At 37.5% G+C, this 23779-nt stretch overlaps 1 protein-coding gene across 8 annotated transcripts in view; it reads left to right on the top strand.

Moving 5' to 3' along the window:
• HDAC9 (histone deacetylase 9) overlaps nucleotides 1-23779 on the top strand; it is a 673520-nt gene that overhangs the window by 605389 nt on the left and 44352 nt on the right. For all 8 annotated transcript variants that reach the window (XM_031940668.1, XM_031940665.1, XM_031940669.1 and 5 more), the window contains one exon: nucleotides 9554-9687. In XM_031940668.1, coding sequence (XP_031796528.1) covers nucleotides 9554-9687 — 134 coding nt within the window. The remainder of the gene's footprint in view (nucleotides 1-9553; nucleotides 9688-23779) is intronic.

Below are 23779 nucleotides of genomic sequence, written 5' to 3'. Positions count from 1 at the left end.
TGAGAGTCTAGAGAAATGGGCTAAATCAAAATCTAGTTGGAGTCAATGTAAAGCCTTGCATTTGTATGTGTGGTTTGGGAAAACTGAAATATCACCATATTTTGGGAGGGGAGTCATGAATACATATCAACTGATCTCAAAATGACCCATTTTGTTTGTTTGTTGGAGGGGAAGTCACAAGAACAATATGAGTCAGAAGGATGATTTGGGAGCCAATGCAGTTCACTCAATCTTGCCCTATTCTTCCTATGGCTTCCAGGAAAAGGGAGGCAATGTATTCTACCCTCATTCTGCCTCATTTGGAATTTTGTATTTAGTTTTCTGCATCACTGTTTATGCAGGACATTCATCAGCTGGACAATGTCCAGAGGAAAGCAACTAGCATAATGAAGGACTTTGAATTTTTGGCATATAAAGATCACTGGAAATAACTGGGCCCAATTAGCCTGGAGAAAAGAAAACTTGGGAGGGATGTCTTTCTAAGGAACTAATCTGACCATTGCTCACTCCTCAAAACTTTCCATGACTTCCTTTTGGATAGAGGAAGAATTCTGCACCTGTTTGAGCATGAGGTTTTAACACAAAGAAAGACAATTATTATAGTTAGAACTATCTGTTGATTAAGAACATCTATAAAAACATAAACTTCTATGAATTCAATATAGCTTTTCAAAGAATATGTTATTAGTCACAATATTTTCAAACTTCTGTAACATAATAGTGCTTCCATGTGTGAATTTTTTCAGTCAGAATTTGGGTAGAAGATTTTTCCTTTGTTTGTTTTTTGTTTTCCCTCTCCAAATTCACAAGCTTACATAGGGATTCTTGGATCCTTAGTAAAATTTCCCTCTTCTCCAATTCCCATCTGCCTCTTTCTTATGGCCCATAGTCTGGCATCTATTGTAGCCAGTTGCAGTGAGATGATAAGATTATAGACTCCTCAATCATCATCTGATTCAACCTTTTCCTTTTACAGATAAAGAAACTGAGGACCATTGATATTAAATGGCTTGCACAAAGCCACACAGGCCGTGTCAGAATTCACATCCCATTCTTCTGTATCTAAATTAAGGGCCCTTTCCATTATACAATATATGATCTTTAGTCTAACATGCAAGATCTTCCCATCCTGGCTCTAGGTTGGAATTTTGACAATTCGTATTAGCTTATTTTTTCCAGATAAAACAAGCCCACAGGCAGCTCTCTGATCTGAATTGACAGCAACACATCCCTGAAGATAGATGAAGATCCTCTCCCATGCCTGGAATATACTCCTTCCTCATCAGCTTCTTGCTATCATTCAAGCTTCCTTCCTCAAAGAAACCTTTAGTATCCTGCCCCATTACCACTTAAGAGTTGCCTCTCCCTCCTCAAGCTGTTCTATAACAGTTTGCCTGGATCTCTTCTCTATTTCCATCACGGTTTACTTTATGCCATATGTGTTTGTGTGTGTTATAGCTCTTACCCTCCTGCATGATGAACTCCTTGATGGTAGGAACAGGATTATTTTTCATCTTTTTGCTCTAGTATTAAACACATTTTAGCAAATTCAAAAGACTGATATTGAATGTTGTAGCTCTGAAATAATTTGTTTTACTATTTCTATTATGTATTTATTCTTCATAATTTATACTGATGCATTAGTTTTATATCCTCATTTTAATAGGTTCCTTCCCTTTCCCAATATGGAGAGACATCCTTTGTAGCAATTAATTAAAAAAAGAAAGAAAAACACATGGCAAAACTAATTATTACATCAATCAAGTCTAATAGTAAATCGCAATGGACTACACTTTACTTCCTGAAAAGAAGGAAAGATGATTCATAATCATATTTCTTCTTTAGGGTCGTTTGATTTAAAAAGTACAATTTTTATTCACACCAGAGAAATAGAGTGATGAAACCCATTCCTTCTTTTAGCTTATAAACCCCACCACCAAGGAAGCATTTGTGAATATTATTAAATTTCCTAAGAGCTTTGGGGGAAGTGCCATTTTGTTTGGTGAACCCTCTTGTGGTCATTGACTTGGCTATTAAATATATTTCCTTTGGTTAAATCCCGGCATGTTCTTACAGCAAAGCTCTATTTAAAACTTGCTCTTGATCAATTCATGTTCTGACACCACCAAAAATGCTGACACACTGTACATTTTACTGAGTCCAGCAAAAACTTTCTCAGTGCAAAGAGGCCAAAATCCAATTAATTGCTTAGTTCAGCAATATTTACAGAAAAGCCAACACTGAGTTTGCTTCCAATAATTTAAAAGTATTGGAAGACAGTATGTCGAATTCACAACTAGGGCAGAGCAAATGGGACTTTGCCCTCAGGTGCTGAAATTGAGAGGGTATTCAATCCTCACCATTTTTCAGAAACACAGAAACAACCTATTAAAAGCTTAGCTGGTAAGAAAAATAAGATAAAATGGAAAGATGTCAAACTTTACTCTCCTGTCCCTAGCACTATTCATAAAAAAGGAAAGGAATAAGCATTTATATTGCTGCTACTGTGTGCCAGCAAATATTTTCTGATTTGATCTGCACAATCACCCTGGTAGGCAGGTGCCATTATTATCCCCTATTTTCAGTTAAAGAAATTGAGGCAAAAAAATAGGTCACACAGCTAGCCAGTATCTGAGGGAGAATTTGAACTCAGATCTTCCTGACTTCAGTGCCAGTGCTCTACGCACAATGGTGTCCCCTAGCTGCCTCTTTCTGGTCTGGTTTGTGCTCCTTGGCTCAGGTTAAAAGTTGCTCTTCTTGGTTCTGTAGAGGCAAGTCTGGGATTGAATTCTGCACTTTCTTTCAACTCCCACCCCTGTCCTCACTAGCTTTTTTATGACTGACCAATAATGTGTCTTTTCTGCACTTTAGGTGCTCTTTCACAACTTTCTACTAAGTTATGGGTGGGTAGTGATTCTAAATCCTGATGGGAGCCAGTTTTACACCAATGAAATCACAGATTTTTTTTTTATATCTACTATTGTATCAGAGGGAATTGTATCAGAGGTGTCAGGTTTTAGAACTAAAAATAATCACCTTTATTTAGTATTTTATTTTCCCTCAGTTACCTGTAAAAATATTTTAACATTCATTTTTAAAACTATGAGTTTCAAATTCTCTCTCTCCCTTCTCACCTCTCCTTGTTGAGAAAGCAAGTAATTTGATATAGGTTATGCATGTGTAATCATGCAAAAGTATGTCCATAGTAGTCATGTTGTGAAAAAAAAAGACAAAAAAAGAAAAAAAAACCTTCAAGAAAAATAAAGTGTAAAAAAAAAACAGTATGCTTCAGATTACATTCATCAGCTTTTCCTCTGGGGATGGAGAGCATTATTCATCATAAGTCCTTCCATGTTGTCTTGGATCATTGTATCGCTCAGAATAGCTAAGTTGTTCACAGATGATCATCCCATACATATTGCTGTTACTTTTGCATTATATCTCACTTTGCATCAGCTCATGTTGAGTCCTTCTAGGCTTCTTCAAGAATATCCTGCTCATCATTTCTTGTAGCACAGCAAGATTTCATTTTATTCCCATGCCAAGATTTGTTTAGCCATTTCCCAATTGATGGACATCCCCTCAATTCTCTGGCTCCAGAAAAGAACTGCCATAAATATTTTTGTACATATATATCCCCCCTCTCATTTTCTCTCCCCTCTTTCTCCCTACTTCCATTCTTTTTTCCCTCTTCTTCCCTCCTTTTCTTTTTTCCTTCCTTCCTTCCTTCTCCCTGCTTCCCTCCATCTCTCTTTCTTTCTTTTTTCTTTCTTTCTCTTTCTCTTTCATCCCTCCCTCCCTCCTTTCCTTCCTCTTTCTTCCTTCTCTTTCTTCCTTCTTTTTTCTTCCTTCCTTTTCCTTCCTTCCTTCCTTCCTTCCTTCCTTCCTTCCTTCCTTCCTTCCTTCCTTCCTTCCTTCCTTCCTTCCTTCCTTCCTTCCTTCCTTTATGGATACAAATCAATTAATGGTATTGTTGGATCAAAATATATGCATAGTTTTATAGCCCTTTGGGCATAGTTCCAAATTGTACTACAGAATGGTTGAATCAATTCCCAACTCCACTAACAGGGCACTAATGTTTCACTTTTCTCCACATTCCCTCTACCATTTGTCATTTGCTTTATCTGTTCTATTAGCCAATCTAATAGGCATAAGATAGTATTTCAGAATTGCATTGCATTAATTTGCATTTCTCCAATCAATAGCAAGTTAAAGCAGTTTTTCATGTGGATATATATCCTTGATTACTTCCTCTGAAAATTGTTCATATTTTTGATCATTTTTCATTTGGAGAAAGGATATTATTTTTACAAAACTGATTCCCTTCCATCTATGTTTGAGAAATGATGCAATGGCTCCCAAGGCCTGCTCCTGGTTAGCTGGGGCTGGGGGTGTGCAAGCATGGCCTCTGCTGGGCTGGGCTCCATTCTCACCCAGGTACAACAAACTTTTTCTGCCAATCTTCTAAGATGTTTGGCTGGAAACTTATTTCACTATTTCATTTTGTGGGTTCTTCCACTCAAGTATTTGTTTAATTATTTAAAGCTATTTGGATGAGTTCGAGGTAGAGTTCAGGCAAGTCCCAGCCTTTCTCAACCACCCTGGCTCCACTTCTCAAGCATAGTCTGCAATTTTTTTTTCAGTATTAATAATTAGTAATTGGAAAAGACATTAGGGATTGTCTAGGTCCCCACCAATTTCACCTGAGAAAAGTAAGACCCCTAACAGAAAAGTAAGTTCAAATATAATATTAGGGTAGCAACCAGGATTTGATTCCAAGTTTTCTTTCTCTTTTTTTCTTTGTTTCTTTGTTTGTTTGTTTGTTTGTTTTTTCTGTTTCTGTTTGTTTGTTTCTTTCTTTCGTTTTGTTTTGTTTTTTACAAGGCAGTTGGGGTTAAGTCTCTTGCCCAGGGTCACACAACTAGTAAGTACTAAGGACCAAATCTTCTTTCTCCAAATCCATTGGCCTTTGCATTATATTTCTACTCCTTATATTGGGTCTTCCTTCTTAGATTTGGGTTTTATCATGAGAGGGAATCCCTGTGAATATCCTCAGAATCCTAAGATCTCTTTCTTTCCATTCTAATAATTCTGTCACATAAGAAATCTTCTCAAAGGAAGATAAGGTCACAGTAGAGTCAAAAAGATCCAAGAGTCTTGATGAAATTAGTCTTAGTGAACACAGGCAACATCTAGTACTTCTTGATGAGATCCCTGCCATTTTCTGGATAAACTCAGGTCTATAGAAAATAGAATGGCCCTCAGCTGCTGAACCCATAGGAAGAGTATTGCACCTCTTTGATGGTGTTAGAACATCTATGCTTGGAAACAATCATAAGAAATTTGTAATTAGGTTTTTCAATAATGTCCTAGAGTTGTAGTGTAATTGACCTCCCAAGGGATGTCTCTCATTCTGTTGGCACATAGCATGATGCCTGGCACATGGTAGATGTTTAATAAATTCTTGTTGATTGATTGATTAATCAGTCCAATTAGATTAGAGGTGGAAGAAACCTTGTAGATCATTTAATTTAGTGGCCTGTGAACTTGGATTCCACGTCAAAAAAATTATCTGACTAATGATGAAAAATCCTATCCATACCCAGAGAAAGAACTGACTGAGTCTGAAGACATATTCAAGCATTCTCTCTTTCCCTCTCTATTTTTCTTTTCTAACTAAATTTTTCTTGAAGGTTTTTATTTTCAGTAGGTTTGGAAATCCATGTTTTCTTTCACAACTTGATGTTTTATGGAAATAGTTTGCATAACTTCACATGTGGTTTCTTAATTGTGGGTGGGGATAAGGGAGAGAACCTAGAACTCAAAAATTTTACAAACAAATGTAAAAATGTTTTGAATGTAACTGGAGAAATATTATATAATAAATCACAACCAAACTTTTTTGTTAACTCATTTCAACATAATTGACTTTCTTTATGAGCCAATCTGTCTTACTTTATGCATTTAAAGACAAAATACTGAGAAGGGATCTATAGACTTTAGTCCATTGACAAAAAGTAATGAAATCTGAGAAGTTCTGACTTTGTCCAACTTTGCTTGTCTGAAAACTTGAGAATAGGCTGCCTTAGTATATATTGATTTCTTTTGGCTCTGAAAACATTTCAACTTTGCAGTTGAACATTTCAACATTTCAACATTCAATACATTTCAACCCTGCAGTCTAGATCTGACGATGCTGATCATCCCTAAACTAACTCAAAAATCTTCATTTGCCTCTTGTTATTGTGTGGATAAAATTTTGACACCTCAGTCTTTTCCATGATAACATTTTCCATGATATAGATCTGACTTAGCTTTCTGGACTTATTCCAAATTACATACTGGCTTCTCCTGTTACTAGCCTACTATTGATTACCAATATGCAACACTCCTGTGAACTGAGGAAAAACAGTTTGATTAGTGGGAACTTACCCCTCTTAATGTATGTCTTTTATAGCTGAGGGTCCCAAGAACTTGCATTTCCTCCTTGCCAGCCACTTGCTAGTCTGTTAGAGTTACGTTTCTTTGGATCCATGGCCCTTATTTCTTGTTCTTTGTCAAGTAATTCAGCAACACCCTTATCTAAAAGGTTTAGATTAGCCCACTGAAAGCATGAGAGCCATGTTGCCCTTTGCCCAAAACACTATGTGTGAATGCATGTATACATAAGTATATATGTACATATGTATGTGTTTATACATGAAGCCTGAAGTCTTTAATGCACTTCTTGTTCTAATCAACCAATTAATCAATAAACATTCATTATGCATCTATGATGTAGTAAGTATAGTGCTAAACTCTAGAGAAAAAAAAAGAGGCAGAGGACTTTCATTTCCCTCAAGGAGCTTACAGTCTAATATAATCCATAATCTGTTCTATATGTGGATTTGGGACAATGCAAAGGGAACCCACTTGGACTATTTCCCAGTGCTATCTATTCTCCTCCCATGGTTGCCATCATTGTATAGCGGTACTACTTTATTAAAACATCTCTGTCCCCTTTGGTCCAGCAATGCCATCTCCCTTCTTCATGGCATTTTGCAAGTGGCTCCCACCTGCCTAGAATGCTCTCCCTCATCACCCCCCTCTCTCACAATCCTTGTCTCCCTTCCAAGTCCAGATGCTACCTGCTACGTGGGGCTTGTGTTTATTCCTCTAGTTATTAATCTTTTTCCCTCTTGAAATCTCTTTGTATATACTTGGCCTTTGCTTCTATACCTGGATATTGCTTTATAGAATGTAAACTCCTTAAGACCAGGGAGTATTGTGTTTTTCTCTTTGTAACCTAAGTGCTTAACTTAGTACTTGTCATGTAGTTGGTATTTAATAATGTTGTTCTGTATTTAATTGAATTATATCTTGGGGTAGGGTGGAGGTCAGGGAAACTGAATGGAAAGTTGAAGATATTATAATGAATTATGGGAGATATTCAACCATGAGCAAGCAATAAAACAAGATATTCCAACCATGACCCCTCCCCAAGTGGTGCTGTTGGGAACTTGGCAGACTTGATCTTGTAAAACATTTTGTTAGTGTTAGCAGTGGCCATGGATTTAGCAGAGCCCTATGGTCTGGGACATAGTGGAAGGGTACCTAAGCCTGTGTCTGGAATCTTAAGGTAAGAGTGGGTAGCAGAGCATCTTGGAACATCCTAGAGGATATGGTCTCTCTTTGTACCAGGACGTTTTGTACAGGGCAGAGCTCAACATCCTGCTGCCTCATACTCTTAATCTGAAATCACATGTGGAACATGTGGATGGAAATAAGCCCTGTAGGTAAAAGAAAGTGGAAATTGGCGGAAGATCAAAGGTGATTCTCATTCCATTCTGGTCTCCATTTTTTTTATTATCCCATCTAAATTTAGTCTTTTATAGTTTTTTTTTTCCATTTCAAGGGGAAAGGGTGAACTTAAATCAGAGATTGTGGGTTTTCATTGTTATTCAGCCCATATGTAATTTGAACCTCTTAGTAATGACTTCAGTTGATCAAAACTTCAATTGGTAGGAAGTTTCAGCACACAAGGAATGGTTTGAGATATTAATATTTCTTACTTAAATATGTCAGTGAAGCCCTTAAGTCACAGAAAATTCCTTTGAGAGCCCAGCCCAATTTGAGAATCAGAAATCATTGTTGACTTATTGCTCTTATGTATCTTCTTGAGTAAATCATTTGCCTCTGCCCCTGTGTCTTCATCTGCACTTAAATTACTTCCAAATCAATAACAACAACATTATTAGGTATTTCTCTCCCTCCTTTGGACATAGGAACCCCTCAATATCAAGGACCATAGGATCACATTCTTACTACGGCACATGCTCTGGGGCCCACTGTCTAACCCCCAAAATGTAGTTACCTCTCCTTTTGAAACTCTAGGAGTATCCCTGAGAGATTATAGTTTAAATAATAGTATTTTTCAAATGTCATCATATTGAATGCTACAACAGGATTAAAAACAAACGACTATCTCTCAACATCCATTGACAAGTTAGTATTAATTAGCTTTTTTCAAAATGACATTCCCTTATATCATTGGGAATATATATCTATATATATCTATAGTCTTCATTGCTCTAGCTACAATATCAGAGGCTAAATCATATAATTTTGTGTCATTTGGTACCACTTACGGAACAATCGAGTCTATTTTCCTATTCTATCCCAAACCATGCTTGTTTGATGCAATACTGAAATAAAGGCAGCTGCTGCTTCTTCTCATGCTGTCTAGTACAGTCTGTCTCTGAAGACTTGTCACGGTTGGGGCAGATGAGGCAATGGTTGGCGACTAAGAGTCTGAAGCCGATATTAATAAAATACAAGGTTTGGCAACTGTTCAACTGGAAAGGCTCCAAATCTGGACCCAGTAATTGTTGGTAGGAGAACCAGTGCTTGAGAAATGGAAGACTCCGTAGTGGTCAACCAGTCCAACTCCATTTTTTCCCAGGTTGGTAAACTCATTTGCAGAGCAGGAAGTGATTACTACTTGGTGATATGACAAGTAAGTAGCATAGCTAGCATTTGAACCCAAATCTTTGGGATTTGCTCCATTCTTATGTGATGACCTCTCAAGCTAAGTTCAGACTGAATTTGTTCCCTCTATTCAGGAAGTAATGTCTTAAGGAACCATAACAAATTGTGAGACCATCTTGCAATCAATCAGCTGCAATTATCCAGAAGTGGGTGCTGGAATGGATACACAAAGCTTACTTGCTCTGTTAATAGATAAAAATAAGGGGCTCATGATCTGCTCAGGGAAGAAAACTTCACAGAGGTGAAATCATGGATTTTTTTTTTGTACAATAGTGAGATTCCTGGATTTAGAGAAAGAGGTTCTTGATTAAAAGCTTAGGGTTTACACTTACAAATTGTATGATCTAAATAGCTTAATCCTTCATATTTTACTCATCTATAGAAATAAAGATTGAACTACATGTCCACTTTGAATCTAATCATCCTGTGGGTTCTAGGTAATCCTGTAGATGGGACATTCTTGATTTTGATGAATGCTTGATGTCTTTTGATTTCATAGTTATAAATGTTATTTTTTTCTTGATAGGTTTTGGGAATTTGACAAGGCAACTAATGCAGGTGGCTGATGGACATGTAGTGATGGCTCTGGAGGGAGGACATGATCTCACTGCCATTTGTGATGCATCAGAAGCCTGTGTGAATGCCCTGCTAGAAAATGAGGTAAAAAAAAAAGGATCTTGGGGGCAGATGATCGGAAGGGAGGAAAGATGAACAAAGGATGGAAGGGAATCTATTCATCATCACAACACTGTATTTTCTTCTTTCAGAACAAAAAAATGGTAACTTTGATTCCATATGTACTCAAGATGCATAATAGATCTGAAATAAAGTAGAAAGCAAGCCTTCCACCACAGCTCAGTCTACATAATTTAGTATTTTAAATGCTTTCATAGCACAGAAAATTAATCTACTTAGAGAATCTACATGGAGAGCCTTTCCACCCAATTACTGAGAGAGCACAGGAGAGATAGCTAGAGGACATTCAGAAAGAAGGAAGCTTTATTTAGGCATCCATCATTTTTAAAGCTATTGTCTTGATTTGCAAGTCACACCTGACAGAGTTCTCCTTAATATTTCCAACTGTTTCTGCTCTCGGTTTACATCAGACTGCTTTATAAGTTAGATTTGTCTGATTTGGGTTTTTTCTAATACAAACTCAAGGTTTTCATAGGTGTGAGTAGCTCAGAAGGGCGATTAAGCAGCCTTAATGGATCTGAGAATTCTCTGCAGATAGATAGTTGAATCCATGGGAGCTGATGAAACACCAAATAAGAAAGAAGAAAAAGAAAAAAAAAGAAGAGACAAGGAAAGGTCCCTGAGTGAAAGACATAGGAATAGATATGGATAAAGATAAAATAAATGAAAATGAGAAGGAATTGGCAACCCAGATAGGAGGGGAAATAGGAAATAGGCAGAGAAAAAAGTAACCAGGAGGAAATGGACAATAGAGACATTTGATTGAAGTATTTGTGATAAGTAGTATATTTGGAAAGAGAAGTTTCTTTTCAGTGAGGAGGTAGAAAGATTGAGTAGGCACCTTTCTTTACTTTGGCTTTTATACTCAATTCTTAGCCTAGTACTTGGCATATTACAGATGCTTAATGCATGAAGAAAGAAAAAGGAAGGGAGGAAGGGAGGAAGGAAGGAAGGAAGGAAGGAAGGAAGGAAGGAAGGAAGGAAGGAAGGAAGGAAGGAAGGAAGAAGGAGGGAAGTAAGAAAGAAGGAAGGGAGGAGAGAGGGAGGGAGAGAGGGAGAGAGAGAGAGAGAGAGAGAGAGAGAGAGAGAGAATTCTCAGGGAGGTACTTCCCTTCCAGGGACTTCCTCTAGATTTTTTGTCACTTTTGTGGAGACCACTTAACTTTGGGCTGTCTGTTAATTATCCTTTGCCTTTATCAGGTCACTACCATCTCTTTTCTGGTCATATATCTCTGAGAGGAAGTCTTTTATACCACTTCCCTTCCGTTGTATATCAAATACAGATAACTAGCATTTATTAAACACCTACTGTGCACCAACCATTATGCTAAGTACTAGGTCTATGAAGAAACAAAGAAAATAAAAGATAGTCCTTGCTTTCAAAGTGTTTGTAGTGTAATAGGGAAGACAGCATGGAAACAATTATGTCCAAAAAAAAAGAGAGAAATAAAGTATATATTTAATATATCATTATATTTTACATATTTGTAGTTTTCCTGATTATAACACTGAATAAGCAAAATAAAACATTCATCATATGTTGGAGTTTTTAACCTGGGCTTCACCAACAGATGTAAATTTGGATGAGAAAAAAAAAATCATTGGCCTCTAAATGAAAGTTAGTATTTCCTTCAAATTTTAAAATGCTTGTTCTGAGATGAGATCCCTAGAAACCATTCTGACCCCAGGGATCAACTCATACAAAGAGTTAAGCATCTCTGGTAAGAGGGATTTCACTTTTGAATCTATGGCTCATAGATTTTTTTTCCCTAAAAAGGACCTTATAGGCCATAGGGCCTAAGGCCTTTAACAACTGAGGAAAAAGGTCTTTTTTTCTTCCTTCCTTCCTTCCTTCCTTCCTTCCTTCCTTCCTTCCTTCCTTCCTTCCTTCCTTCCTTCCTTCCTTTCAGGAAAGGTTCAAAAATTTGCTACATGGGAATTAAGGGGCAGATTTGGGATTTGAATACAGATCCTTTGACCCCAGAGCCAGTAGACTTCTTTTCCCTCTTTCATGCCATCTCTTCTTTATACTATTTATATAATTGATGGACACTAGTTGATGTAGTAGATGAAAATGTTATAAGTGTGGTCTATTTGCAAGTTTGAAAGCATGCTAACCACAGGACACATAGCATATCTTTGCAGTGACTTCCCTCCTTGTCTGCTTGTGGTGTCCAAACTCCTCTAATTCTTAAATTGGGCTCTCAGTTTCAAATATTGAATCATCACAGAGAAGCCAGACAAGCTTTGATATTTGAATTGTAAGGACATGTGCCAGATGTGCAGAAAATCACAGAAAGTTGGGGCTTCTGGCTTTCTGGCTGTTTGACCTGCCCAGAAGAAACGTTAACTGGCTGCAAAAGAGCTTCTCCAGCTCTGTGGTAGGAAATGATGGCTTTCACTGGCTCAGTGTGTGCTCATTCAGGGAAGATTCTATCTTTTGTGCTCATTAGGTCCAACCATACTCTTCCAAGTGGGGCTTTGTAGCCAGTGAGAATGAAGGTTCTGCTTTGTGTGGTCTGTCTACTGAAGAGTGGATTGAATTTCCAAATTACTTTTCAGAGTAGTGCTTCAAAATACTTTTCAATTATCTTACACCCTGGTTCTGAGATGGGATCCATAGACATGGATCCACATCTCTCTCCACACACACCTTTTCCTAAATTAATCCAAGTTGGCTAAGAAATCCACGTTTCTTCTAACTCCCGCCATATTCATTTTCCTTAGAGGTCAGGGAATTCCCACTCTACTTATCATTCTGAATATCCAGGTAGGATTGTGTAATGGGCTGAAGTTTGAGTTGATGCACTTAGGTCCCAAGTACATGAGGCTAAATAGTAATTGGACTATACTCTATACATGATTGGATAAAGAATGGCCCCTGCCCACTCTCTGTGCAAGTCCTGATGTGTTGTACAGGAAATGATGATTTTGGTGGGTGGAGGCAGAGAGAGGAACAGGAAGAGAAGCTGGGAGAGATTGGGCCTGGGTTCATTCTCCTGGCTGCTGGTCGTGTGGCTGGTGATCTAGCTAGCTTCTTGACTCAGCTGCACACATTGCTATCACCGATTCTCTTCCACCTCCGATCCTTCTTCACTGAGAATAAAGACTGATGATTTTCCCCTAACCTGAACTCTGGACTCCTGCTGATTTTAAAAATACACGGTCTTCCCAGGATTGAACATTTGGATTCATAAATCAACTGAGGATAACAGAAAAAGATCACGTGAAATTACTTTTTGCCACTTGATCTTTCTTTTATCTTGAAGTGAAACAATTCTGAAATGCAGAGATATAAAGTAACATCAGTCAAAGATAGTCTCCCTTCTTTGGGAGTATATATCCATGTATACATAGGCAGCTAGGTGGTGCAGTGAATAGCCCAACCAGGCCTGGTCAGGAAGACTTGAATTCAAATCCAGCCTCAAACCCTTACTGAATATGTGATACTGAGCAAATCACTTAATCCCATTTGTCTCAGTTTTCTCATCTGTAAAATAAGTTGAAGAAGGAAATGGCGAATAGCTTTAGTATCTTTGCCAAGACAACCCTAAATGGGGTCATAAGGAGTTGGACACAACTAAAACACATTAGCATGTGGGATCCCAGAAAACAATAACTTCTCCCCTCAAGGTTCTATGGGTAACCCAAAGATCTTGGGTTTTCCAGTACTATTATTCATGAACATCTATGTGTTGTTTTCCCCGGTACCTACCAACCATTTCCTATTGATTAGCTTCTACAAAGGGGATATTTGCTGGGATGGCATAGCAAGGATCTAAGTTTAAAAAGAAACTAAAGAAAGTTATATTCTTTTGGGGGAATGCGAAAAATCTTTGGAGATATGGAGTCCAACGATTGAGTAAAAAAGTAGTGAGACACACAAATATGTGGAGTGAAGCTATGTCTTGTATTCCTTCCCTTAGGAGTCTTTTTCTTTCTTCATAGAGTCTCCACCAAGTTCTTTTAGAGGTTACATTGGTGATGGATGAGTAACTCCCTTGGTCAGCTGAGTTGATTCCTTCCTTGGGCTATGTGTCTCAGCTAATGTGTCAACCCATTTCAGGTCTGGGTCAAATAGGTTACGTGACTGCTATGATAATTTCTCAGCAGACTTGGCTGCCATTCTTACCAGCTGCAGGTTTCAATGGGATAATTACTGACTTTGATCAGCCTCTAGACTCCCTTGTCCCTTAAGTACTTCTCTTATAGTGTACTTCCTCATCTCTTACCAGAAAAGGAGGACAAAAGAAATAGAGATGCCATAAACCCCCCCACCACCAGATATATGACAGCCAGGTGGATGACAAGTTAGCTATTGCCCCTCTCTCTACCCACAACAGATCTCAACAGTTCTTCTCTTGATCACCATACGAGTCAGGAAGGAATAATGAAAAATGTTTAGGGTTAGGTATGATGATTTTTAAAATGTGAACTCAGTAGCTATTCAATGGCTAGACTCTAAACTTTCTAGCTCCACATAATCAGTCATTTGCCAGACAGCGATTCTATCTACATAACATCTCACTTATTTTCATTCACACAACCTTACTCAAACCTTTTGCCTCAACTATTGTAGTGGGCCCCTATTTGGTGTCCTACCACAAGTTTTTTTCTTCATTCCAAAACACTCTCCACACAGAGTTGAGAAGTGATTTTCCATCCCCATTTTGCAGATAAATAAACTAAGCTTGGAAAAATAAAAAGACATTTAGAAAGAGGCAACCGTTAAATTTATAGTGAATAATCTATTTTTCTAAATGACCTTCCGCCAGATTTTTTTGGCCAATCTAAAATAAAGCAAACTAACATTGAGTCTCTCACTCTGTTCGGCCAGAAACCTCTTCCTCTCTCCACCACCAAGCACTCTCCAAGCCCACCTTTTGGTTGGAGTAGAAGTGAGCCAGAACATATCTTCACATATAAGCCCACGGGAAAGGCAAATAGGATCATGCTCTCTGGGGCAAATCCTGACTAGCTATCCCCCATAATGCATAGGTATGGGTATATATGTACATATACACCTGGTGATTAGTTGATACATCTAGGTATTCTGTAGAGAGGGTCAAAACAGACGGCCCTGAAAAACTGAATTTAGGAAGACTTCGATTTAAATGCCATTTCTTAAAATTGCAGGCTCTGTTACCACAGGAAAGTCATTTAACTTTTCAGAAGCCAAGGCACTGTCTAGGACTGTTCATTGCTATCAACATTGACAGTGCAGGGGTGGGGGGGAGACTCATAGAATTTGAGAATTAGATGAAGCTCTAGTGACCATCTAGTCCAACAAACACATAAAGGGAATTCCCACTATAGCAGAGCTGGCAGGTTTTTGTCTCGCTTCTCCTTGAACACCTCCTAGGACAGGAAACCCATGCTGACAAAATGATAGGTTCTTGATGTATATATTTATGTATTCAATTTCATGTGGTGATGAAATTGACTACTTTAAGTCTTTCTCTCTTCTCTCTCTCTCTCTCTCTCTCTCTCTCTCTCTCTCTCTCTCTTTCTCTCTCTCTCTCTCTCTGTCTTTTCCTCCCTCCCTCCCTTTCTCTCTCTCTCAACATATACACACATACACCAACACAAGCCCACATATGCACACACAGACACAGAGCATTAAATAATGACATTAACCACAAATTTGATCTGACCCAATGGCCAAACATACCATCTTCATTGTTTTTCATTGAAGGTTTCCTTTCACTATTTAAACATTTCCCAAAATTTGTTCAGTCATGGTCTAGAAATTGAAGAAATTTATAAATACTCTTTGTGTTTCTGTACCTTATTTCCCTGGAGTGTTCTTAAGGGCACGACCCTGGAATATTGAGCTCCCACTAGGACTTTTTGGATAAAAGATGGATTAGGTAATCTCAAATTGGAAAGTCTGTTTGCTGTGTCAAGTCTATCTCTTTCAAGGGCAGCAGAGCTGGCAAATCAAATAAAAGAAATTTAAAATGAAAAATGGAAGATAAACACAAGTGTGTATGTACATTATAATTCATTGGGAAAAGGAAATGAAAGCACCATTCTTGAAATGCGTCAAGAAACAAAGAGTTCTTCTCACGTCCATTGACAATATAATTTATAATCCAACCCCAGGTTTTTCTGTATTTTCCCCCTACAGTTCAGAGGTCAATGTAACTTGCAGCCTGGCCAGAGCCAAGTTTTAAATTTCATTCCTTTAAAAAAAACGTATCAAATGTAGTATATCCCTACACCACTCAATCAGCTAACATTAAGTGCCTACTATGTTCCAGGCCCTTAATGAATGACTGTTCCCATGTCCTTTTCTTGGTTGGTTTAGAGTCCTCTCATAGCTAGTGTTCCAAAGGGAGCTTCTTCAGCTGCCAATTATGTCTATTTCAAATCCCACCTTCCCTCAATGATCCCTCTTGAGGTGATTAATAGGGCAATTATGAGTTATTACCTGGGATTTTTAAAAACAAATAACAATATTTAGAACCAGAGCTGTAAACACTGGCAGGGCTGACTTTGACTTCCAAACACTACATGTGTAATTGAACTCAAATTAGAAGGGTCAGGCAAGGCCTTGGTAAGGGACTCTGCACTTTGTCAGATGTATTTATTCATGTGCTGAGGATTAGAATTCATAAACATTTTCAGGGTTTTTTTTAAGGCAATTTCTTTCCTCTTGTTGTTCTTGGCTGGGGCCTGGCAAGGAAGGGATGCTCTGTCTCCCATGTCCTATTATCAGCAAAAACGGGTTAGTGTATAGCAAAATGCAGGGGGACATCCAGACTTTTTGTGGAGCTAGAACCAATTGGTATTGAAAGAGATCAGTATGAAGGACTCCTTTCATGAATGGAGGACATGTTTTCATCCCCAATAAAGACCATTTCCTTTCAAGTGAGCATGTTGTTCAGAAAAATCTGGCTAGTCAAATATCTTTAGTTTTTCTTTTTACTAAACATGCACAGGGTCAATGTGAAAACAATATGCTATTGGATTAACCTTTTCAGAAATTAATTTAAGCATGGCACAGGAAATTCCTGCAGGCAACTCTTGATCTTGAAGACAGGCCAAAAAAAAATCCATTTTAAAAGTCTCTTTTTCTTGGAGAACTCGAGCCTTTAAATGCTTTATCAATCCAATCAGGGTTGGAGAAATAATCTTGAACTTCCCCTCTATGAGGCTGCAGATACCACTTTGGTGTTTGTAAGAAATCAAAAGGATTTCCAAAACAGTTAGGGTCATTGGGTTTCCTTGGGGGCCTTTGGCTACACACAAGTGACTAACCATAAGTTTTTCAGTCTATACTTTAAAAATTGTTGAGGCTACTGAAACATTGGACCATCAGCCCTCATTTGTCTTTGTGTGATACTCACACTGCCCCTTGTTTTCAATCAAATTCAACCTACAATTATGCAAAGCTCATTAGAAAGGCCCCACTGGGACCTCCATGGGAGGCAATCTTCCCAAGAGGTGAGAAAAGCTTAACCAGTTGGCATTTCCATGAAATCCAAAATGAAAACAGTGAAATCTTCCATGCAGGTAAAAAAAAAGGGGGGGATGGGGTGGGGAGTCCTGTGGAAACGTTGGCTAAGGGAGTTTAGGCCTTGGCTATTAAAAGCACACCTGTCAAAACAAAAGAAATGACAGTTTAAGCTTGTTAGAGGGGGGAGAAATACCAGAGACCAGGAAGCTGTTGAGATGATGACACAGAACTTAGGACTGGAAATTCAAGGGTCCCATTTATAGAGAATAGCACACTTCCTGTTCACCTCCCTGCCTAACCTCAAAGTCAGAACCAAAGGTGTCTCCATCCCCCTCCTTATTTTTGAAGGTTTTTAACCAAATGCTGTCTCGGGTCCATTTTCCTACCATGTTTTGATTTGATCTTATAATTAGAAGTATCGTTGGAGATGAAATTAAGGCATGATATTTTCCCTTTTCTTTCTTTTGGCTCCAAAGCTGATAAATAAGTCTCATGGGTTGACTTCCCAGAGTAGCAACAATCACCTTTATTTGTTAGTCTCAAAGATTTTATTTTCCACATGACTCTTGAGAAATTTGTTTTTATTATAATTTAGAGAGAGGAAGTAGCCTCCCCATTCTTTCTTCTTTCAGGTTATATATGGCATAGTCTATTCTTTAAGGGAATAGGTATATATCTGAGAGAGCTTATAAGCTCCCAGAAAGTTAAAGCTTATGAGGAGAAAAAGGTAAGACTGTAGGACAGACCCTCCCCATATCCTTCTCTTAGGAAGAGAGAAGTTAGAATCAGGAGGGGCTCTAAGAGTTATCAAGTCTAAAGCTGTCATTTTTATAGATGAGGAAACTGAAAAGTGATCTGGCTTCCTCATCATTACTCAGCTAGAAAGTGTCAGGGTTAAAGCAAACTCTCCTGGATCAATATGTCATTTTCTGAGCATTTGACCACATCCTTGAGGATCCTGAGAGTGTTGGTAGAAACAGGCACAATAAGACTATCAGTAATATTTAAAAGGTACTGAGATTTGGGTCCAAGAACACTGGAATTCTTAAAGTATCAAAACATTTTTTGTCTACTTTTCTTAGTTCCCTGGCACCGTTGGGAGGGAAGAGTGAAAAAAGCATTTATATAGCACCTACTGCATGCCAATCAATGTACTAAGTCCATTTTTCAAACAGTATTTCATTTGATACTCACATCAAATCTGTGAGGTAGAGGGAATTGAAGCAAATAGAGATTAAAATACTTGCCTAGGGTCACAGAGCTAGCAATTTTCTAAGACCAGATTTAATTCTGGTCTTTCTGACTTTAGGCGTTCCACTCTATACATTGTGCCATTTAAAAGGAGAAAGGTGTTCAGAATTAGTGATTTCATCAATGTGGGAAAACTCCATGTATTAAAACTCCCTTCATCCCTTCAGACTGGTAGAAACTTTTAGAGTTTCTTGAGCCACAGAGAGGCTAGCAGGATAAATTACTTGTTAACTGTCATACAGTCAAGGGACAAGACTTGAACCTGAGACTTCCAAGATTCTACCTCTCTTTTGGATTTTTAAGAGCAACATAAGAGATAGAGCTTGAATTTTCCATGGTAGCTTAATTTACCTTTCTCCATTTCCTTTTTTTTTAAAGTTCCCATTGATAATATGATTTCCTAATAGAGTGTCAACACATCAGAAAGCTTTGTCCTAAGAAAACCTTGTTGAATTATTCTCTATATTGTGACTCAGTTCCCCCAAAAGATATTGTAATATCTCATTTCTCCCCAATCATTGGGGAATTCACAGAAATAACCAGATGACTGAGATTTGCCCAAAAGGACTTGTTTGCTTTTTATTGCTTAAAAAACAATTCTCAAGTACATGTAAACAAACATTTTTGGCATTTGTTTTTTAAATTTGAGAAGGCAAACATTTTGCTAATTTGCTACATGTATACATGTAGTCATGAGAAATGTTTCCATATTAGAGATTTTACAAAGGAAAATACAGACCCCCCCAAAAAAAAAGAGTCAAAACCCCAACAACAATAACAAAGAAACTACCAAAAAATACTTCAGTTTTCACTCGTACACTAGCAGTTTGCTTTTTCACCATTTGGAAGTAGATAACATTTTTTTAACATAAGTTCTTCAGAATTTGGGGGAATCATTATATTGCTTAAAACAATTAAGTCATTCACAGTTTATCATCATACAATATTGCTATTGCTGTGTACAATGTTTTCCTGGTTCCCTTTATTTCACTTTATATCAGTTCATGTAAATTTTCAGGTTTTTCTGAAATGATCGTGCTTGTTATTTCTTACAGCACAATATAATTCCATCACCATCATATTCTGTAAGTTGTTCACATCTCTCAATTTTCAATTTCTTTTGATCACAAAAAGAGCTGCTATAAATATTTTGTACATATAGGTCTTTTAATCTTTTCTTTGGTATTTTTGGATACAGATCTAGTAGTGGTATTGTGGAAGTCAAAGGGTATAGTTTTATAGCCCTTTGGGCATAGTTTCAAATTGCTCTTCATGATTATTGGATCAGTTCATAATTTTATCATTAATAAATTAGTGTCCCAATTTTCCCACATCCCTGCCAATATCTGTCATATTTCTTTTTTTTTTAGTCATATTAGTCAACCTAATAGGTATGAAATGTAACTCAGAATTATTTTAATTTTGCATCCTCATTTTTATTACTTACTGCTGTGTTCTATATAGTTGAGGTTTTTGAATAAGTGCTCTCTGTGTGGTTAATTGAAAGCATTATATTTAGATTTTGGTGTGATATCAGCATAATAAGGTTTTCTTTTCATTTAAACAACCTAGAGAGTATGTAACCTATTGATAATAGCTCCAGTAGCATAACTTTTGTTAAATGAAAAAAGTCTATAGTAGAGTGATTCTTGAGTCAGATGATCTGGCTTGAAATGCTGTTTTTGACATATTCTATTTGTGTGACCTTAGGCAAGTTAATTAGCTTCCATGGGACTCAGTTTCCTTATCTATAAAAGGAAAAGTTTGCAATAAAACCCACAAAGGCCTTTTTGACTTCTAAATTTCTGATTTGAAGATATCAGCAATTTTGGTGATAATGATAAGGATGATGGTGATGGTAGTAGTGAAGGTGGTAATGTTAGTAGTGGTTGTTAGAAAGAAAGTGGGCCAGAAATAAAGAGACAGAGAGACATAGTGGATGGATGGCTCAAGAGCCGAACTGGTTCCATTGAATGCTAAAAAACCTATAAGAAAAAGTCCATTGAGGCTTTGGGGATTTTCTCTACGGAATAAATAAACCAATAAAAGAATAAGGACAAGATTGTACATAAGAGTCATGGATAATGTGTGATTAGATCTTGAGGAAGGACTATCCACATGAAAAAAAGTCACCGATCCATTTTGGAACTCACAATTAATAACTTTAACACCTATGTAGTTTGTGGATTAGCTGCAGAAATGTAAAATAATTCTAAAATTTGTAAATGAATTTTTTTTACCATAAAACTCATCAATATAGACTTGGACATAAATATAGAGTCAGAAGCTGTTGAGTTCAACCTATTCATTTTAAGAGGGATAAACTGACATAGAGATTGGTCAAATGATTTACTGAGCCTCATGCATCCAATAAGGCCTTCTTGGTTCCCAGTTCAGTACTCTACCCACTGCTTCATATTGTTCCACTATGAAACCATGAAGTTGCTGCCTACTGATTTACAAAATAGACATTATGACTCCTCCATGTCTTTATATCAATTAATCCAAACATATATTAATTTCCTAGAGTGTGGCACATCTTAAATGGGGGGATAGGAAGATAAAAAGGAAAATATCTGCCTCTATAGTTTCAACAAGTCATCCTTGATATACATCCTTCTGACCTGGAGCTTTTCCAAATTTCATTTGATCCTCAAATAATAGAGAGAAGACTTCTCATTGGGCCCTCTAGGCTCTTTGTCCTTTAGAAAAAGTCCTAGGTAGTACTTCTCTGGCACAGCATTCAAAAACTTAAAGTCCCTCTCATCTCAATATGAAACGTCAGAATTTCATGTCTAGGGGAGGGACAGGGAAGAAGGTACAAAGCCCTGATTTCCTACTGATAAAGAAACTCTTTCTACCAAAGAAAATCTGCAAACCTTCAACAATTTGTCAATTAAACTCTAAGGGAGGTTTCTAGGCTGCCTTGAGATATTTACTTATCAATGGAAAATGGAGGATTTAAATGAGGCTGGTGACTCCATTGCCCTTCCTCATTTAAATCCAATTCAGTTTCAAGTCATGACCACCTACCTTATGTCATGGTCTTCTTTAAAAAGACAATCAACAGCAATAATGATGTCTCTTTCCTTCTTTCTTTCTTTTACTTTTCCCCTTTATGTTTGCAATTCAGGTCATTCTTCCCCATGTATTAATAATCTATCCTTACATCAGATCTTTTCTAAAAAAGATTCAGGATGATTATCTCCCTCAACAAGGAACATAACAATTATTCTCTTAATCTTCCTTCTGATTCAAAGAATTTCTAGGGAAATATTCCCTGAAAGTTTGAAGTGTGATATTTGAATAGAAGGAAGGGAGAAACACACACACACACAGATAGGGAGATAGAAATAGAGTCAGAGACAAAGAGGCAGGGAGGGAGAGAGAGAGAGAGAGAGAGAGAGAGAGAGAGAGAGAGAGAGAGAGAGAGAGAGAGAGAGAGAGAGAGAGAGAGAGAGAGAGAGAGAGAGAGAGAGAGAGAAAGAGAAAGAGAGAGAGAGAGAGAGAGAGAGAATGAGAATTCGGTATTCTCTTTTATTTTGAGAGGAACTGAAGAGGGTAAGATATTTGGACTGTTTTATGTAGTTAATCCTTTACTTTAAAAAAAAAAGATTATCAAATTTTGGCTCTGGGATACATTTTAGCCAAGATTGTTTCCTGCCCTGTATACTCGCAAAATGGCAAGAGTTAATTTTTGGCTATAAACCCTGTAATCAGAAGGTACCATCTACTGGGAAATTTCTATGAACTAGAAGGAATGCTGCTAAGCATCAGATGGGAATAAGCAATGGAAAGACTAAATGTTAGGGACTTGCTTTGACTTCTTGGCCAAGCTGCTAATGCTTCTCTTCCTTTTCCCTATATATGACCTAACAAGTTTTGAATAAGTAGGCTGTTGGCTTTGTATAAATTGTGGAAGGGTGATAGGAGAGCAGAGCATATGTTTAATTTTTTTTTTTGTCAAGGGCTGAAAGTAGAAAATATTGTTTTGTTGCTCTTTGTAGATGTTTCAAAACTTTGGTTTCTCTGGTATTCATTAGTTTAGTGATTTTTTTTTCTAACCTGATTTTCAACTGAGCAATTTCCAGGGTTGAGTTCCAAGCAATGGAGAGGAAGTATTACTGGCTTCTAACAGACATTAGGGGAGATGTCATATGAACTTTCCTCCTATGACTGATTGTAGGGTATGCAATCTATGTGGAAGACAATGAAGATAGCATAAGAAAATCTAAATACAGTTTCAGGTGTGTCTGAGATGAGTAAATCACATCTTTTAGTATGTGTTCAAATTATAACTTTCAGAAAACCAGCTCATTTCTGTTTTTTCCAAGGCAGAATAAGTTATAATATATGAATGTTATGGAATATTATTGTTCTTCAAGAAATGATCAGCAGAATGATTTCAGAATTTCTTATCTTCCTCCTTCTACTCCCAAAGCATGGGTGTCCCCCAATACCCAGCTTCTTAAACTGTGGGTCGAGACTGCTTATGTGGTCACATACTGAATGTGGGCATCATGAAATTGTGATTTATTATCAGTAAATATTTGATGTGTATACCTATTTCATATGCCTCTGTACTAGGGGTCACATAAAAATTTCTCAGGTGAAAAGGGATCACAAGTGGAAAAAGTTTAAGAAACCCTGCCCTGAGGCTCCATTGTCAGTCTTTCTTTTTTTCTGTAGCTCCACCCTTCTGTCTCCCTTCTCCTAATAACAAGTTCTTCCTGAACCCCCATTTTGAGGAAGGTCTTAGGCCAGGTATCATTCATTCATCTCCCACAAAAAAACAAATGTGAAAACAATACAGATATAAAGTGAAAAATCTCCAGTCGTCTCAAGGAGCTCCAATGAAGCAGCCTACATATATATAAGTATTTATATACATGTTCCATGCAGAGTGAGTGAAGGGGAATCTTAAAGAAGAGGAAAGAGATCATCCCAGGCTGGGAGAGCAGACAATGCAAAGCCATGGGGATGGAAGATAGAGCATCACTTGAAGAAGGGAGGAAAACTTGAGAACATTGGAAAGATAGAGAGGGGTGAGAACTTTCAATGCTAAACCAAAGAGTTGAATTTTTATTCAAGAGTTACTAAGAAACTCCTGGAGTTTATTGACTGGGTAGTGGGGTGAGGGTAACATAGTCAACCCTACACTATTCAAATCATGATATTGGGTGCATAGAAGAAATATGGAATCAGGGAGAACATGCATATAATTGTGTAAAAGGCATGGTTCAGGTTTCTACACAAAGGAAATAAAGCTGTTGTTGACTTTCCTCAACCTAAGGTTTTGCGAAACACATATAAGAATGTAGATTCTTATCTACACAGACAGAA

The sequence above is a fragment of the Sarcophilus harrisii genome, chromosome 5, assembly GCF_902635505.1.
Source record: "Sarcophilus harrisii chromosome 5, mSarHar1.11, whole genome shotgun sequence".
Taxonomy (NCBI): domain Eukaryota; kingdom Metazoa; phylum Chordata; class Mammalia; order Dasyuromorphia; family Dasyuridae; genus Sarcophilus; species Sarcophilus harrisii.
The sequence above is the reverse complement of the archived record's forward strand: the minus strand, read 5'-3'. Positions and strand labels throughout refer to the sequence as shown.